The sequence below is a fragment of the Palaemon carinicauda genome, chromosome 3 (assembly GCF_036898095.1).
Source record: "Palaemon carinicauda isolate YSFRI2023 chromosome 3, ASM3689809v2, whole genome shotgun sequence".
In the NCBI taxonomy this organism is placed as follows: domain Eukaryota; kingdom Metazoa; phylum Arthropoda; class Malacostraca; order Decapoda; family Palaemonidae; genus Palaemon; species Palaemon carinicauda.
The window spans coordinates 116,280,274-116,300,504 of record NC_090727.1 but is presented as its reverse complement, the minus strand read 5'-3'; the positions used below and the strand labels follow the sequence as shown (position 1 = coordinate 116,300,504).

The 20,231-nt window shown below is 42.3% G+C and overlaps 1 protein-coding gene across 1 annotated transcript in view; it reads left to right on the top strand.

Annotated features, from left to right (window-relative positions):
• The window catches only part of LOC137637803 (uncharacterized), a 47,733-nt gene that overhangs the window by 4,588 nt on the left and 22,914 nt on the right, over positions 1-20,231 (top strand). Inside the window, exons 3-7 of the mRNA XM_068369912.1 lie at positions 206-284; positions 588-671; positions 917-1,008; positions 1,350-1,557; positions 19,149-19,250. Coding sequence (XP_068226013.1) covers positions 206-284; positions 588-671; positions 917-1,008; positions 1,350-1,557; positions 19,149-19,250 — 565 coding nt within the window. The remainder of the gene's footprint in view (positions 1-205; positions 285-587; positions 672-916; positions 1,009-1,349; positions 1,558-19,148; positions 19,251-20,231) is intronic.

The following is a 20,231-nucleotide window of genomic DNA, read 5'->3' as shown; positions in this document are numbered from 1 at the left end:
TCCTTTTCTGCAAAATAGAATTTTTTTTAATGCTAATATTTTAATTAATTAATCTATAATAGGACTGGAAAATTAAAAAAGAAAAAAAATTCCTACACCGTTTTACCACTTTTCTCACATACTAGATTAAGATCATTCGTTGGGATCCGTGAAATGTAGATTGTCAAGTGTACTGAGTTATAGCAAATAACATTTCATTTTACAGCCACTGCTATACAGTTCGGATTCCTTACAACATTCTTCTGGCTAAATGTGATGTGCTTTGAGATCTGGAGGAAGATCAGGTGAGAAAATATCTGTATTGGACCTTCGTAGATATTTCCAAATTTCATGTTATTCATTTCTTCAATAAAAAGAAAAAAACCTTACACATGTAATCTGTAATCCGTAATTCTAAAAGATAATAAAAAGAAATATGGAGGATAAATGTATATATTTGTGATGAGAACTAATGTAAACTCTTAAAGGATATCAAATGTAGAAATGGTGTCTTGAATTTCCCTTTGCTTTAAACGTGCTGGACCAAAGAGTTTAGCTCACAATCGTCTATTTGATGATTCATCTCTTAACTCTTGATATCTTTACAGGAAACTAACGAAATATCGTCCTTCCAAGTCTTATTCAAATAAATACTACATGATGTATGGCTGGGGAATACCGTTTTGTATATGGTAAGAATGTAAAAAAACAGTTCAGGATTAAAGATTATTTTCATTTTAAAACAAAAGGAAAGGGAGTTATATTTTTGGCCTTCAATGGACACTGTAAACTTTGGAGTTATTTTGTCATTTGAAACAAATTTACGGGTGATAACAAGTACTGTTAAGTTGGAGGGCAAGTTAAGTAGCTCGAAATTCTTTTAATTTACGGTGTTTTATATGTTATTTTAAAATTAAGACATTTATATAATTTTCAGTATGATTACTGTTTTGACGCAGAAACATTTTCCTGAAAAAATGTGGGAATTCACAGAGGTCCGCTATACTGAATTACAATGTTTGTTAGCAGGTAAGAAAAATATCCCAAATAAAAATCTTGAAATGAAATACACAAATCTAATCTCATACTTAATTCTATTAAAATAGAGTAATTCAGACTACCGGCATAAAGTTATAGTTTCTCTAAAACTATTGATAATAGATATAAGTTCTTAAGTCAATTATAAGTTGATAACAATAATCCATAAACACATTACTATTCTTGTCTGATGATATAACCCTTGTGAAATACGAATAACCCCTTTTACCTTATAGTGATTGACTATTGGCGTAGGAGGGGATGATGATGATTGACTATAATCAAGTAGAGTGTTTTACATTTCCCCATCGATCAGTGCTGCTTTCTTTCAGATCATACCGCTCTCCTGATCTATTTCTATGGCCCCATAGCTGTGTTGTTCCTTTTCAATTGTGTGTTCCTCGTCAATACCTGCATCAACTACAAAATAATGCTTCAGAACCACAAAGAAACCACATATGACCTGAAGGTCTTAGGAGCTGGTGTCACCAGTGAACAACACAACTTGCCCTTGAGACAGATAACTGACCATGTCCATGCGTAAGAATTGTTTTTTGTTAAGTACTTACTAGGCTTGAGGCTCGCTTCACATGAGCGGATTTTTCCGTACGGAAATATATCCGCACGTAAGGATGTCAAAAAAATTACTAATGATAATATTAATCACTAAATCTAGCAGCAGAAGAGGAACGCCTACCCTCTGCAACCTCTGTACCAAAACTAATACACAGGGAAAATATACTGTCTGAAGGACGCCATAGACTTCTTAAGTATTCTAAACCATGTAGCACAGCACGGATTAGCAGTCTACATGGTTTGTAAATCCCTACCATCAGGAGATTAGCATTCCACGCATTTTGTAAATCACCACCGTCAGGAGATTAGCAGTCCAAGCGGTTTGTAAATCCCTACCGTCAGGAGATTGGCAGTCCACGCGGTTTGTAATTCACCACCATTTGAGATTAGCAGTCCACGCAGTTTGTAAATCACTACCGACAAGAGATTAGTAGTCCCTGTGCTTTGTAAATCAATACCGTCAGGAGATTAGAAGTCCATGCGGTTTTTAAATCACCACAATCAGGAGATTAGCAGTACACGCGGTTTGTAAAATACTACCAACAGGAGATTATCAGTTCCTACGGTTTGTAAATCCCTACCGTCATGAGATTAGCAGCCCACAAGGTTTGTAATTCACCACCATGAGGAGATAAGCAGTCCACGCGGTCTGTAAATCACTACCGACAGGAGATTAGCAGTCCACGCGGTTTGTAAATCACTACCGACAGGATATTATCAGTCCACGCAATTTGTAAATCAGTACCGAAAGAAGATTAGCAGTCCACCCGGTTTGTGAATCTCTACCATCCGGAGATTCTTTCACACGGACCGCGTTTGAAGGGCATCATTGATCGTCATAGATTTATAACCCAAACAGATAAAAATGATGCCCTTCACAAACCACGAGGACTACTAATTTCCTGACAGTAGTGACTTACAAAATGGATTGTGAGAGAAACGAAAACTCTATTTTTTGGGTGAGATAGCCATATCGTCCTGATGGAAGTTCCTATAGGGTAGCTTCCTTGGGTATATTTGACTACGGTGATATTCCCAGAGAATTTACCTTAAGGTACACTGAATTCTAACTCCTGGAGTGAATATCCCTCATTAAATGAACCAGGGATATCACGTAATATCAGAGGACATATTCTTGACACTCCACATAGCAATCTGCACCCCGAACAGAATTAACACTTCGAAGGGGTCAAGTGGCAAGAAAACAAAAAACGAGAAAGAAAGGAGAGCCGCTAGCAAGGCACCTCTCCTATCTCGCTTCGAATGCATGCATAGCGCCGCCGACGGCGCCATCTGTATTCCTTGTAGCGATACACGAGGTGCTACAGATACTGTATATAGGGAGGGGTCCTATAGCCCTTTTAGAAAAAAGGAAGCGCGGGTCCATCAGGACGACATGGCTATCTCACACAAAAATAGATTTTTTGCTTCGCTCAAAATCCGTTTTTTGGGCTCAGGCCATGTCGTCCTGATGGAAGTATACCAGAGCATTACTGTATCTGTGGATTCTCAAAACGTGCCGTAATCTCAAGAAGGTATTTCCCGGTCAGGCTAGACCTAGAGACCTAAGATGTTACCGTCATACATCTTTTCATCTAAACATAGACTATGTTAATGCTTCCTGCCCCCTACAGGGAAGAGTCATACTAGACTTTGGAAAAGTCTCGAAGAGTACATATACCTATGTATGAATAACAGACAGGCCAATATAGTGTTCTCACTCTATATTATGTAAAGCAAAGTTTGTAAAAGAACTGCTGTGTCGATATGAAATACCGACAAGCTCCCCGTTCGATTACTGGGTTGGACAAAGGTTTATATCCGGGTAGGAGGAAAACTTGTACATCCGCCACCATCCCTTTAGGGCATGAAGTCCTCCCACTAGGGGAAAGCATAAACCAATGAAAGTTGCTTGTAGAAAGGAACAATCTATTAGAATTATTCATGTTAAAGTTATACATAGTTTACGTAATGCTAAACCATTTTCTAGTAAAATGACACGGGCGAATGAGACGCAAGGTTCACAAGAACTAGTTTATTGACAATCAATAAAATAAAAACAGGTTAATCAACAATTATACATGTATAAAAAGAGGATAACCAACAAATAAGCATAGGGATCATAGTAAGCATAAAAATTGTTTATCTGAAAGAAAAAACATTAGCGCCACTTTTAATAATGAGATATTAAAATTATAAAAGTCTGTCTTACTATTCAGTCATACTGGCGTTAGAAACGCTTGGCACACGTGTCTGCACTTATGCTAGGTTCACCTTTGATTATGGAACAGTCAACGCGGGCACCTTAGTGCCCTAACACTTAGTCTGTAGAACAGTCCGTGACTACACACCCACCCTAGAATTAATCGTCCCAATTAATTTCATTGTTCCTCGCAGAGTTAAACAGTAGGTTTGACGACACTACCCACTGCTACCACAGACCTCTTCAGTTGCTCCACTTGCTTCGCATAGTGTCTAAAGAAAACTCTGGAAGACTTCCAGCCAGTGTATGAGCGAAGATGTTCGAAATCCATATCATTAAAGAAATTTATGGACGAGGCAACTTTCCTCGGATCTTGACCTGCGGGTGTACTATCTGGATTCGCTCTGCGAATAAAATAGGTGGTTTTCGCCCTTAGTTGTTTCAGAGATAATTTTGAGCCTGATGTTTCTCCCCTAAACAGCTGGCCTCCCCTAAAGTCTGAAGTTCTACGAAGATAGACCTTTAGGCATTCTACTGGACATAGAGATGCATCTTCTTTCAGAAGGCAGATTCTCCAGGGACCCCACCTGTTGGTGGGTAGCTCGTTCTTGGCAAGAAACGTTGGGTCCGGAAAAAGGTTCAGTTCTCCCCCATCTAAGAACTGAACACGACATTCCTCTTGCGAGAGGGTTACTATTTCACTAACTCTAGCCCCCGAAGCGAGTGCAAACAGAAATATAACTTTTTGGGTCAAATCCTTTAAAGCACACTCCTCGTTGTTCATCAGCGAAGCAAAATGAAGAACTTTATCCAGAGACCATGAAATGGGCTTCGGAGTTGCTGATGGTCTGAGCCTAGCACAGGCCTTCGGAATTTTGTTAAAAATGTCGTTAGAGAGGTCGACCTGGAAGGCATATAAAATGGGTCTTGTCAAGGTGGACTTACATGTTGATATCGTGTTGGCTGCTAAGCCTTGACCATGGAGGTGGATGAAGAATGATAAGAAGAAGTCCGTCGAGATTTTTTGTGGTTTCTTCGCCTTGACAAAGGATACCCACTTCCTCCATGATGACTCATATTGTCTTCTGGTGGATTTGCACTTATATTCCTCTAAAAAGTCTATACTGTCTTTTGAGATCCCGAAACGTTTTCTCACCGCTAGGGAGAGAAAATCATGAGCTGCAGGTTTCGGGTTTTCAGTGATGAAGCGCAGACAGTCGACTTCTGAACTCGCTGGGTCAAAACTGGATCCGGTAGCGGTAGAAACTTCGGCCGTAGTTCTAATGCCAGAGGGAACTATACGCTGGTCGGCCACTTGTGAGCCACTATTGCTGCTATTCCCTTGAAAGATCTCAGTTTGTCGAGGACCCTCAATAGAAGGTTGTGAGGAGGGAACAGATAAATCCTGGACCATCTGTTCCAGTTGAGGGACCTCGCGTCCACTGCTTCCGCTAGGGGATCCTCATACGGGGACACGTAGAGAGGTAACTTCTTGTTGTCTTTCGTCGCAAAGAGGTCTATCTGCAGTTCCAGGACTTGACTCAAGATGAAGGAGAACGATCCTGTGTTTAGGGACCATTCTGACTATCGGTGTGAACCTGGATAGAGCGTCCTTCGTCACACTGCGGACTCCTTGAAGGTGAACTGCTGACAAGTGCCATTTCTTCTTTTCCACTAGCCGGAAGATGGCCAACATCACTTGGTTGAGTGAAGGTGACCTCGATCCTTGTCGATTCAGGCATCTCACTATCACCCCGCTTTCTAGAACCAACCTTATGTGGATCGAGCGGCGAGGGGAGACTTTCTTCAAGGTAAGGAGTACTGCCATGGCTTCCAGAAAGGTTATGTGAAATTTTTTGAACAGGTTGGACCAGGTTCCTTGAGCCTTCTTCCGGTGAGAATGACCTCCCCATCCCTCCTTCGAGGCGTCTGTGTGAATATTCATAGAGGGGGGAGGTGGCTGGAGAAGCACCGATTTCTTCAGTTGTTTGACCTGGGACCATGGTCTGAGAAGTGTACGTAGACGAGACGGTACTGGCCTTATCAGATCTCTTCGCGCGTTTGATGCATAATTCCTCCAAACTCCAGTTGCATCCTTTAGCTGTGCTCTTAGCACTGGGTCTGTTACTGAGGCAAACTGGAGAGAACCCAGCACTCTCTCCTGTTTGCGTCTTGATATTCTTTCGGAATCCAGAAGTCTCTTGACAGAACCTACTATTTCCTTCCTCTTCTTTGAAGGGATGGAGAGTTGGTGTGACATTAGGTCCCAGTGGATTCCCAGCCACTGGAACTTTTGAGATGGAGAAAGTCGAGACTTTTTTCTGTTGATCTTGAAGCCTAGATGTTCCAGGAACTGGATCACCTGCAGGGAAGCTTGCATGCACTCTGTCTTGGATGCTGCCCACACCAGCCAGTCGTCCAGGTAGGCTACTACTTGGATTCCTTTTAGGCGTAATTGTTTGAGAGCTGCGTTCGCCAGCTTCGTGAAGATCCTTGGGGCTATGTTTCGCCCGAATGGCATGGCTCTGAAGGCGTCGAGTCTTCGATGTAGCTTGAATCCTAGGTAGGGGGAGAGTCGACGGCTGATTGGAATGTGCCAATAAGCGTCTGACAAGTCTATGGAGACGGTAAATGCCCGTTTTGGCAGTAAGGTCCTTATGTGTCGCAGTGTTAGCATCTTGAACTTGCTGTTCACTATGAACTTGTTGAGTGGCAACAAGTCCAGAATGACTCTGAGTTTTTCTGAGTCCTTCTTGGGAACACAAAACAGCCTCCCTTGGAAATTGATGGACTTTACCCTTCGGATTACTCTTTTCTCCAAGAGTTCTCGAGTGTATTCTTCCAGAACGGGGGTGGAGTGTTGGAAGAATCGTGGGCACGGAGGTGGAGTGCTGTGCCAGCTCCAACCCAGTCCATTCTTGAGTAAGCTGTGGGCCCAGGGATCGAAGGTCCAACGATCCCGAAAAAGATGGAGTCTCCCTCCTACCGGAAGCATTTCACTTTTGTTGCTGTTGACCTGAGGCCTTGCCTCCTTGACCGTAACCTCCCCTGAATCCCCTTCCCCTTGAGAGGCGTCTAGACAAACCTCTGGCTGATCCTCTAGCTCTTGCTCGAAAGGTAGTAGACTGCCCTTCGAATGCTGGGTTAAATGCCGGAGACTGTTTAGTCACGGCTTGGGGTACCCACTGGTACGTGGCCGGGGTTTGTGCCACCACCTGGGGCACTGCGGTCAAAGGAAGTTGTTGCTGCTGCTGTCTGAATGGCTTGGCTGGCCGAGAGGGTAGCCTAGGCTTCTTAGTCTTCCTCTTGGGTTGGGGACCTTCATCCGAGGAAGACTTTCGTTTAAGAGATAGGCCCCACTTCTGGAGAAGGTTTCTATTCTCCGCGGCGGCCTTATCCACTACCTCTTTCACCGCTTCACTAGGGAAAAGGTCTTTGCCCCAAATGCAGGAGGAGATTAGTTTCCTTGGCTCGTGCCTCACCGCAGCCAAGGCGAACACGAACTCCCTACAAGCCCTCCTAGGTTTGACGATGCTGTAAAGGTCCTTCGTCACTGTGGCTAGATGTGTTTTGGCAACTACCATAAACATTTCTTGAGCCTTGGGGTCACTTGCCATCGTCTCCAGAGTCGTTTGCAGAGACATTGAGGCGGCAAGTCTTTCTTTTGTCTCTTGCTCCCTACGCAAGAGAAAGTCAGACAGCTTCGGGAGGTCTTCACCGAACTGACGTCCGGCAATATCGGCCTCCAACTTCCCGACTAAGAAGGTAAGATGGACGTCCTTCCAGTCTTTCTGGTCCATGGGTAAGGCCAAGGACAGGAGTTCACACTCCTCCAAGGAGGAGCATGGTTTACCTGCCTCGACCGCTTTCAAGACAGCCTTAAACCCTTTTTCCATGAAGGGAAAGGCTCTAGAAGGAGAGGCCACAAAGGAAGGGTGCTTCTTACTCAAAGCAGGTACCTTTGAGTTTGTGAAGCCCCTCTCTTTCAGCGAGCTTGACAGCAAGGCTTGAGCTTTAGCATGGTCAAAAACTATGACCTTCTTCGGCACCGTCTCTTCCTTTGAGGCTGGTTCCTTCCTAAGGCGGACATAGCAGTCCGGGTACGACTCCTTGCTGGGCCAGAATTCCATCTCCTCGAGGGGGACTGAGCCCAATCTCTCCGAGATGACGATCTTTCCCGTCGTCATAGCCATGTGCTCGGCATACCTCCAAGGGTTGGCATCCGAGCATAAGGGAAGGTCCTTCACGTTGAGCTTCTTCTGGGGCCCACGTGATGCTGCAAGTCTTCGCATCTCCAACTTCATTGCAGCTGCCTTCTCATTATTTTCTTTCTGCATCTGCTGGATCATCCCAACGATGGAAGAAAGGGTTCTTCCCAGATCCTCTGGGAAAGCGGACAATGTTGAGGGAACAGGTTCAGGGGCCTGAACCGGGGTAGCCGACACCTCGTCAAATTCCTCCTCTTCATTGTCTGGAGCCTGGGTCAGCTCCTCTTCCTGGTCTTCTGCCAGAAGGTCTTTTTCAGTGTACTCGGACACCTCAGACATCTTATCGTCCAGTTGGATGTCTTGCAGGGCGTCCGAGACTTCAGAATCCACCGGGATCTGAACCAACGGTATCTCCGCTTGAGGCTGGGGAATCACTGCATCTGCTGATGCTTTGGGGAAAAAGTAAGCCCTCATTTCTCGTTTGGAAGATAGGGGCCAGAAGTATTCTTCTGGAAGCCCTTTACCCAGGTTCGAAGCTTCTCCCTTGCTGCGTCCCTTGACTCTGTCGACTTAGGGGTGTCAAACGCCTCGGTAATCAGGTTAGTGCAAATAGTACATACCTGCGGGTCCCAATACCGGAGATCACCTTTGGAGACTGCACATGCTGCATGCCTCCTACACAAGTCATGTCCGCAGAAGTTCTTGCTGCGGACGTTGCAGAATAAACTCCCACACTTCGGATGGTCCTCCTGTAAAGAGAAGAAAATTCCATGAGTATCAAGTGAACAACGTATCACTGGATAACTAATGTTAAGTATACATAGCTTAAAGTAACTAAGCTAGAAAGGAAAGAAGGAAAGACACACACTTGTATTTCCTGCCCAGTCAATTGCTGTAACCTTCCAGATAATAAAATTTTATGGTTATTCTATTCTAGAGTAACCAATAAGGTATTTCCAGAGGAAAATAGGTGTAGCTCACACCAAAATAAGTACTGTAATTTTAAAATACTGGATAGTTAATTAAGAAAGAACTCGCTTTCTTCATCTGTATGGTTTCACCAAAAGGCTGTACAAGACAACACAAGAGTGTTAGAAAAACTTAGTGTTGTAATATATTCTATACCATAGTTTTTTTTTTTCATGCAGTATATCCTATACTGTAAAAATACTGGCTACTGTATATAATATAATGTGCAGGCCAGCACATGGTGGCCGGCACGTACCCTAAATTAGTTCCAAAGTATACTACTTTTAGACTATTGGGTGGAAGAGCGCTGGTTCAAATGTGTGTGCCGGCCGGCTGCCGGCCGCTAATTGTGGCGGCCGGCAGATCTTATGGTGTGCTCCTATTGCCAGCCGGCAAGGGTATGCTACCAATGCCGGCCTGCAGCAGAAAGGAACCAGAGAACTTCCAACTGCCCGGTTGCCGGCCACTTAGGCCGGCAGCCGGGCTAGGGTACAAACACTAGAAGAGAAACAGAATGGATGTAGGGATAAGAGACGGCACTGCCTCATAGCCCGGCATCCAGAAAGAGTGAACATAAGGAAGAGGAGAATGTAAATTCAGGCTTCCATCTATCCAATGCCACCTAGCTTTACAGACAGACATGTATGAGAGACCAAGGGAAGTCTGGGGAACACTCTATAGAACATAGGCCTTTGCCGGCCAGCACGCACTGCTGGCCGGCAAGGGACTGAGTCAGCTCCACATCCTAAACTATGCTAGGTACAGATGTAGAACGAGTGACAAAGATGTAATGGCTAGGCCATCACTAAGGAAAGAGGAGGAAGGGGGAAGAGGGTCCTGCAAACTCTGCTCTAGTAAAAGATCACCCCGCAGCCAAGAAAGCTCATCCTAGCCTAGGGGGAATCCTAGGAGGGAGGCCGGCAATACTTGCCATCTCCCTCAGAACTAAAGCAAAGTTTGGTGTTGCTATTCACAGGAAAGAAGGATCTTATCCTTCAAACCGAGAACAACCACACTGGACTAGTCTGCTAGATCACAAAAAGAAGGGATCATCTCGTACAGAAACCTTCAAAAGTGGTCTAGGGAGGCTAAGCCTCCTGTGTCTGCCCTAGGCCTAGCAAAGGAATCTTATTCTCTATGCTAGAAAGAAACAGACCCAGACTAAGAACTCTGATGACCTGCCCCCTCCTGAAGCCAGATTTACTGGAAATAGGAAAGAACAGAAAACGGATTTTGAGCGAAGCGAAAAATCAATTTTTGTGTGAAATGGCCATGACGTCCTAATGGAAGGTTCCTTTAGTAGCTTCCGAAGGGTATATATGACTAGTAGTCATACATACCCTTCGGAAGCTACTAAAGGAACCTTCCATTAGGACGTCATGGCTTGATCCCAAAAACACCCTAATATAGTTATATCTAAATATTAATTCAGATAAACCATTAGGGTTAAGCCCAAGGTTTAAACAGAGGGAAAAGGGATTGCACTATTCTCCGAGGAGAAGAGAGCAACCGGGGAGTGTGAGAAAGTATACTAGGGCCCCATAGGCAACTAGCCTAGGCACAAAGAGAATCGATTACCTAAATCACCGAAACTCTCTCGTATACTATCTTGGAAGAAATATCAACAATATCTTTTATGTATAAAACTGTCTAAAGCTTCAATAAATTTTTAAAAACACTCGGAAATCTGAATATCATGCATGAAAGTACTAGGGCCAAACGTCTAGGCTACAAGGCCTAGCGTATGCTAGGTTCGGTAAATCATTCGCCAAAACGGAAATACTAATAGCATCATATAAAGAATTCCTATGTAGAGCTAAATAGCTAAAATTATTGAAGCAAAGATGCCGGGAACGTCGCTCTGGCTAACTAAATGACTCATGCATGGCGAGCGACAGCGTCTGGGACGCCTCCGGTAGGCAACAGCTCTTGTAACGAAAATATCGCTATCGAATTATATTAAAATCACCAAGAGCTTACATTTATACATAAAAGAGATAATACTCAACTTTCCAGAGGCAGAAGAGGCTGGAGAAAGCATAATGAGGTTGAAAATAATCCAAGAAAAGCGAGTAACACAGGGAAAACACAGAGTTGTTGAGCTACACGAAAAGGAACACAGATGGCGCCGTCGGCGGCGCTATGCATGCATTCGAAGCGAGATAGGAGAGGTGCCTTGCTAGTGGCTCTCCTTTCTTTCTCGTTTTTCGTTTTCTTGCCACTTGACCCCTTCAAAGTGTTAATTCTGTTCGGGGTGCAGATTGCTATGTGGTGTGTCAAGAATATGTCCTCTGATATTACGAGATATCCCTAGTTCATTTAATGAGGGATATTCGCTCTAGGAATTAGAATTCAGGGTACCTTAAGGTAAATTCTCTGGGAATATCACCGTAGTCAAATATACCCAAGGAAGCTACCCTATAGGAACTTCCATCAGGACGACATGGCCTGAGCCCAAAAACTCCATGGACTACTAATTTCCAAACGGTAGTGATTGTTAGTCTCCTGACATTAATGATTTATAAACCGCATGGGACTGCCATTCTCCTGACTGTAGGGATTTACAAACCCCTGGGACTACTAATCTCCCGCTGGTAGTGATTTACAAACCGTGTGGACTACTAATCTCCTGTCGGTAGGGATTTAAAAACCACATCAACTGCTAATCTCCTTTTGGTAGTGATTTACACACTGCGTGGACTGCTAATCTCCTGTCGGTAGTGATTTGCAAACTGCGAGGACTACTAATCTCCTGATGGTAGTGATTTACAAACCACGTGAACTGCTAATCTCCTGTCGGTAGTAATTTACAAACCGCGAGGACTGCAAATCTCCTGTCGGTAGTGATTTACAAACAGCGCGGACTGCTAATTTCCTGATGGCAGTGATTTACAAACTGCGTGGACTTTTAATCCCCTGACGGTAGTGCTTTACAAACCGCATGAACTGCTAAACTCCTGAGGGTAGTGATTTAAAAACTGTGTGGACTGATTATCTCCTGAGGGTAGTGATTTATAAACCGCATGGACTACTAATCTCCTGTCGGTACTGATTTACAAACAGCGTAGACTACTAATCTCCAGACAGTAGTGATTTAAAAACCGTGTGGACTGCTAATCTCCTGACAGTAATGATTTACAAACCGCGTGGCCTGCTAATATCCTGATGGTAGGGATTTAAAAACCGCGTGGACTGCTAATCTCCTGATGGTAGTGATTTACAAACCGTGTGGACTGCTAATCTCCTGACTGTAGTGATTTACAAACAGCGTGGACTGCTAATCTCCTGAGGGTATGGATTTACAAATTGCGTGTACTGCTAATCTGACGGTAGTGATTTACAAACAGCGTGGACTGCTAATCTCCTGAGGATAGTGATTTATAAACCGTGTGGACTGCTAATATCCTGACAGTAGTGATTTACAAACAGCGTGGACTGCTAATCTCCTGAGGATAGTGATTTATAAACCGTGTGGACTGCTAATATCCTGACAGTAGTGATTTACAAACCATGTGGACTGCTAATCTCCTGAGGGTAGTGATTTACAAACCGCGTGGACTGCTAATCTCCTGACGGTAGTGATTTACAAACCACATGGGCTGCTAATATCCTGACGGTAGTAATTTATAAATCCCGTGGACTGTTAATCTACTGAGGATAGTGATTTACAAACCGCGTGGACTGATAATATCCTGAAAGTAGTGATTTACAAACCATGTGGACTGCTAATATCCTGACGGTACTGATTTACAAACCGCATGGACTGCTAATCTCCTGACGGTACTGATTTACAAACCACGTGCACTGCTAATATCCTGATGGTAGTGATTTATAAACCACGTGGACTGTTAATCTCATGAGGGCAGGGATTTACAAACCGCGTGGACTGCTACTCTCCTGACAAGAGTGAATTACAAACCACATGGACTGCTAATATCCTGATAGTAGTGATTTACAAACCATGTGGACTGCTAATCTCCTATGGGTAGTGATTTACAACCCGTGTGGACTGCCAATATCCTGAGGGTAGTGATTTGCAAACCGCGTGGACTGCTAATATCCTGAGGGTAGTGATTTAAAAACCATGTTTACTGCTAATATCCTAATGGTAGTGATTTAAAAACCAAGTTTACTGCTAATATCCTGAGGGTAGTGATTTAAAAACTGCATGGACAGCTGATATCCTGACGGTAGTGATTTACAAACCATGTGGACTGCTAATATCCTAACGGTAGTGATTTAAAAACCACATCGACTGCTAATATCCTGAGGGTAGTAATTTACAAACCACGTGGCCAGCTAATCTCCTAATGGTAGTGATTTAAAAACCACGTGGACTGATAATCTCCTGACGGTAGTGATTTACAAACCACGTGGACTGCTAATCTCCTGAGGGTAGTGATTTACAAACCGCATGGACTGCTAATCTCCTGACAGTAGTGATTTACAAACCACGTGGACTGATAATCTCCTGACGGTAGTGATTTACAAACCACGTAAACTGCTAATCTCCTGAGGGTAGTGATTTACAAACCACGTGGACTGCTAATCTCCTGACGGTAGTGATTTACAAATCACATAGACTGCTAATAACATAACGGTAGTGATTTACAAACCACGTGGACTGCTAATCTCCTGAGGGTAGTGATCTATAAACCGTATGGACTGCTCCTGAGAGTAGTGATTTACAAAGAGTGTGGACTGCTAATATCGTAACGGTAGTGATTTACAAACCACTGGGAATGCTAATCTACTGAGGGTAGTGAAATACAAACCGTGTGGACTGCTAATCTCCTGAGGGTAGTGATTAACAAACTGCATGGACTGCTAATCTCCTGACGGTAGTGATTTACAAACCACTTAGACCGCTAATATCCTGACGGTAGTGATTTACAAACCACGTGGACTGCTAATCTCCTGAGGGTAGTGATTTACAAACCACGTGGACTGCTAATCTCCTGAGGGTAGTGATTTACAAACTACTTGGACTGCTAATCTCCTGACGGTAGTGATTTACAAACCACTGGGAATGCTAATCTCCTGACGGTAGTGATTTACAAAACGCGTGGATTGCTAATCTCCTGACGGTAGTGATTTACGAACCACCTGGACGGCTAATATCCTGACGGTAGTGATATACAAACCATGTGGACTGCTCCTCTCCTGACAGAAGGGATTTACAAACCATGTGGACTGCTAATATCCTGACGGTAGTGATTTACAAACCACGTGGACTGCTAATCTCCTGAGGGTAGTGATTTACAAAATTGCGTGGATTGCTATTCTCCTGACGGTAGTGATTTACAAACCACATGGACTGCTAATCTCCTGAGGGTAGTGATTTACAAAATTGCGTGGATTGCTATTCTCCTGACGGTAGTGATTTACAAACTACATGGACTGCTAATATCCTGATGGTAGTGATTTACAAACCACATGGACTGCTAATATCCTGAGGGTAGTGATTTACAAACAGCGTGGACTGCTAATATCCTGACTGTAGGGATTTACAAACAGCATGGATTACTAATCTCCTAACGGTAGTGATCTACAAACCATGTGGACTGCTAATCTTCTGATGGCAGTGTTTTACTAACCACATGGACTGCTAATATCCTGGCGGTAGTGTTTTACAAACCACATGGACTGCTAATATCCTGACGGTAGGGATTTACAAACCCTGTGGACTGCTAATATCCTGATGGTAGTGATTTACAAACCACATGGACTGCTAATATCCTGAGGGTAGTGATTTACAAACAGCGTGGACTGCTAATATCCTGACTGTAGGGATTTACAAACAGCATGGATTACTAATCTCCTAACGGTAGTGATCTACAAACCATGTGGACTGCTAATCTTCTGATGGCAGTGTTTTACTAACCACATGGACTGCTAATATCCTGGCGGTAGTGTTTTACAAACCACATGGACTGCTAATATCCTGACGGTAGGGATTTACAAACCCTGTGGACTGCTAATCTCCTGAAGGTAGTGATTTACAAACCGCATGGACTGCTAATATCCTGAGGGTAGTGATTTACAAACCGCGTGGACTGCTAATATCCTGACGGTAGTGATTTACAAACTGCGTGGACTGCTAATCTCCTGAGGATAGTGATTTACAAACTGTGTGGACTGCTAATATCCTGACTGTAGGGATTTACAAACAGTGTGGATTGCTAATATCCTGACAGTAGTGATTTTCAAACCCTGTGGACTGCTAATCTCCTGAGGGTAGTGATTTACAAACCTCATGGACTGCTAATATCCTGAGGGTAGTGATTTACAAACCATGTGGACTGCTAATATCCTGACAGTAGTGATTTTCAAACCCTGTGGACTGCTAATCTCCTGAGAGTAGTGATTTACAAACCTCTTGGACTGCTAATATCCTGAGGGTAGTGATTTACAAACTGCGTGGACTGCTAATATCTTGAGGGCAGTGATTTACAAACTGCGTGGACTGCTAATATCATGATGGTAGTGATTTACAAACAGCATGGATTGCTAATCTCCTGACTACAGTGATTTACAAACCACACGGACTGCTAATATCCTGACGGTAGTGATTTACAAACCACATGGACTGCTAATATCCTGATGGTAGTGATTTACAAACCCTGTGGACTGCTAATCTCCTGAGGGTAGTGATTTACAAACTGCATGGACTGCTAATATCCTGAGGGTAGTGATTTACAAACCACGTGGACTGCTAATATCCTGAGGGCAGTGATTTACAAACATCGTGGACTGGTAATATCCTGACTGTAGTGATTTACAAACCACGTGGACTGCTAATATCCTGACGGTAGTGATTTACAAACTGTGTGGACTGCTAATATCTTGAGGGTAGGGATTTACAAACTGCGAGGGCTGCTAATCTCTTGAGGGTAGTGATTTACAGACGATATGGACTGCTTATATCCTAACGGTAGTGATTTACAAACCACATGGACTGCTAATCTCCTGAGGGTAGTGATTTACAAACTGCGAGGACTGCTAATCTCTTGAGGGTAGTGATTTACAATCGATATGGACTGCTAATATCCAGACGGTAGTGATTTACAATCCATGTGGACTGCTAGTCTCCCGACGGTAGTAATTCACAAACCATGTGGACTGCTAATATCCTGACGGTAGTGATTTACAAACCACGTGGACTGCTAATCTCCTGAGGGTAGTGAATTACAAACCACGTAAACTGCTAATATCATGACGGTAGTGATTAAAAAAAAACGAGGACTGCTAATATCCTGAGGGTAGTGATTTACAAACAGCGTGGATTACTAATCTCCTGAGGGTAGTGATTTACAAACATCGTGGATTGCTAATCTCCTGACAGTAGTGACTTACAAACAGCGTGGATTGCTAATCTCCTGACACTAGTGATTTACAAACCACGTGGAAGGCTGATATCTTGACGGTAGTGATTTACAAACCACGTGGACTGCTAGTCTTCTGAGGGTAGTGATTTATAAACCGTGTGGACTGCTAATCTCCTGAGGGTAGTGAATTACAAACCACGTAAACTGCTAATATCATGACGGTAGTGATTTACAAACCACGAGGACTGCTAATATCCTGAGGGTAGTGATTTACAAACCACGTGGACTGCTAATCTCCTGAGGGTAGTGAATTACAAACCCCGTAAACTGCTAATATCATGACGGTAGTGATTTACAAACCGCGTGGACTGCTAATCTCCTGACGGTAGTGATTTACAAACCACGTGGACTGCTAATCTCCTGATGGTAGTGATTTACACACCACATGGACTGCTAATATCCTGACGGTAGTGATTTACAAACCACATGGACTGCTAATATCCTGACGGTAGTGATTTAAAAACCACATGGACTGCTAATATCCTAACGGTAGTGATTTACAAACCACATGGACTGCTAATATCCTGACGGTAGTGATTTACAAACAGCGTGGACTGCTAATCTCCTGAGGGTAGGGATTTACAAACCACATGGACTACTATTATCCTGAGGGTTGTGATTTACTAACAGTGTGGACTGCTATTCTACTGAGGGTAGTGATTTATAAACAGTGTGGACTAATAATCTCCTGACGTAGTGATTTACAAACCACATGGACTGCTAATATCCTGAGAGTAGTGATTTACAAACCACATGGACTGCTAATATCCTGACGGTAGTGATTTACAAACCACATGGACTGCTAATATCCTGACGGTAGTGATTTACAAACAGCGTGGACTGCTAATCTCCTGAGGGTAGGGATTTACAAACCACATGGACTACTATTATCCTGAGGGTTGTGATTTACTAACAGTGTGGACTGCTATTCTACTGAGGGTAGTGATTTATAAACAGTGTGGACTAATAATCTCCTGACGTAGTGATTTACAAACCACATGGACTGCTAATATCCTGACAGTAGTGGTTTACAAACCACATGGACTGCTAATCTCCTATGGGTAGTGATTTACAAACCACGTGGACTGTTAATATCCTGAGGGTAGTGATTTACAAATCGCGTGGACTGCTAATCTCCTGACGGTAGTGATTTACAAACCACGTGGACTGCTAATCTCCTGATGGTAGTGATTTACACACCACATGGACTGCTAATATCCTGACGGTAGTAATTTACAAACCACGTCGACTGTTAATATCCTGACGGTAGTGATTCACAAACCGCGTGGACTGCTAATCTCCTGAGGGCAGTGATTTACAAACCGTGCGGACTGCTAATCTCCTGATGGTATTGATTTACAGATTACGTGGACTGCTAATATCCTGACGGTAGTGATTTACAAACTGCGTGGACTGCTAATCTCCTGATGGTAGTGATTTACAAACCATGTGGACTGCTAATCTCCTGACGGTAGTGATTTACAATCAGCGTGGACTGTTAATCTCCTGAGGGTAGTGATCTACAAACCGCGTGGACTGCTAATCACCTGACTGTAAGGATTTACAAACAGCATAGACTGCTAATCTGTGCGGTACCGCACGGTTTAGAATACTTAAGAAGTCTATGGTGCCCTTCAGATGGAAGGTTTTCGTCATGCGGTAGTCGTGGTTAAGCGGTTGTAGAAAGTAGGTGCTAATCTTCTGCTGCCATTTCTCAGTTATGAACATGAATTGTCTTATTATTATTATTATTATTATTATTATTATTATTATTATTATTATTATTATTATTATTATTATTATTGTTATTATTATGAACAGAGGTACACTACAAGTGATTGTTTTCTTTTCCTTATAGGTTACGCAATAGAAATTCTATCCATATATATATATATATATATATATAGAGAGAGAGAGAGAGAGAGAGAGAGAGAGAGAGAGAGAGAGAGAGAGAGAGAGAGAGAGAGAGAGAGAGAGACCCAGTCTTTTTAAAAGAAATGAGGATGATTGTTGTTGAAAAGAATTTACAAGCAGGTAATGTAATGAGGAAGGTGGAGAGAATGACACAGAAAGAAATTAATATATGATGTACAATAGAACAATTACTGGAAACAAAAGGCTCCCAATACGTGTGTTTGCAAGATTAATATCATTATTATTATGCTTATTGGTTAGGTCCACCATTTACGTAGTCGTTTCTTTTAAGCACTTTGTTCATTATAGACACAAACACAGATGCAGACGAACCGTGCTGAAAACAACAGCTCGAGTGAAGACATGTTCTTTTTTTCTTTGACATCTTAACGATGACAACTATTGCCGTACGTGAAAAAAGATCAGTTCATGTGAAGCAAGCCTTGAAGTTATGTTTGCTGAGTGTGTAAGCCACGAAGTGCTCATTACATTTGTATTTAAAGAGTTATTTGATTTGGTTCATTTCATAGCCAATATATTTGTTTCATAGAAATAAATCGGTAATTAATTCTACCATTGTTATAGTATAGTTTACAATGTTTAGCATTTTATATCGCTCATTTCTGGCTTTGTATTTAGAAATAGCCATAAAGGGATTTACAGATATTTGTGACTTCTGGTTTAAGCTGACAAAGTCCTGAGGTATATTACATGAACGCTTTTATTGACATAACCTGAAATATTACGACAGGATGAGTTCATTTGACAGAGGCTAATGTTGCTTTGCTATTTAAATAAGAAATAATTTTATAGCTATGTCCGGTTACACAAACATCAGTAGATCCAGAAACAATTGTATTTTTTTTTTTTCAGATTCAACCTAAAGTTCAAACTCTTTGTCATTATGACCAGCTGCTGGGTCATAAGCTTGGTTATGGCAGTGTTGCCGTGGAAAACACCTCCTTTGCAACTATGGTAAGTTTTGGCCTATTGTATAATACTTTTCTATTTCTTTAATCTATTCCAGAATTTGTTGCCACTATACCATTCAACAATAATAAGGATCTGCACAGATTTCAGATGTCGCAAATATGAAACATAAAATGGACTACCTTGATCTCTGGGAAATATTAGGAATTAGGCATTCATATATATATATATATATATATAATATGCAGGAATACAACACTTTACTATGATACTTATTTCAGATCTAGTCATCCAGGTAAGTATTTCACTTCAGACCGTAAAGGATATCTAAACATTTCGTAGAGTTTTACTACATTTATAAATATGATAACACGATGAACAAATACAATGAAAATCTTACACTTTTGAGAGCCTTTTGTAAATAGCAGTAGGAACTGGAAATTTGAAAGACTTTAGTAACCATCAGTAGGAACTGGAAATTTGAAAGACTTTTGTAACCATCAGTAGGAACTGGATATTTTGAAAGACTTTTGTAACCATCAGTAGGAACTGGAAATTTGAAAGACTTTTGTAACCATCAGTAGGAACTGGGAATTTTGAAAGACTTTTGTAACCATCAGTAGGAACTGGAAATTTGAAAGACTTTTGTAACCATCAGTAGGAACTGGAAATTTGAAAGACTTTTGTAACCATCAGTAGGAACTGGAATTTTTAAAGACTTTTGTAACCATCAGTAGGAACTGGAAATTTTGAAAGACTTTTGTAACCATCAGTAGGAACTGGAAATTTGAAAGACTTTTGTAACCATCAGTAGGAACTGGAATTTTGAAAGACTTTTGTAACCATCAGTAGGAACTGGGAATTTTGAAAGACTTTTGTAACCATCAGTAGGAACTGGAAATTTTGAAAGACTTTTGTAACCATCAGTAGGAACTGGAATTTTTGAAAGACTTTTGTAACCATCAGTAGGAACTGGGAATTTTGAAAGACTTTTGTAACCATCAGTAGGAACTGGGAATTTTGAAA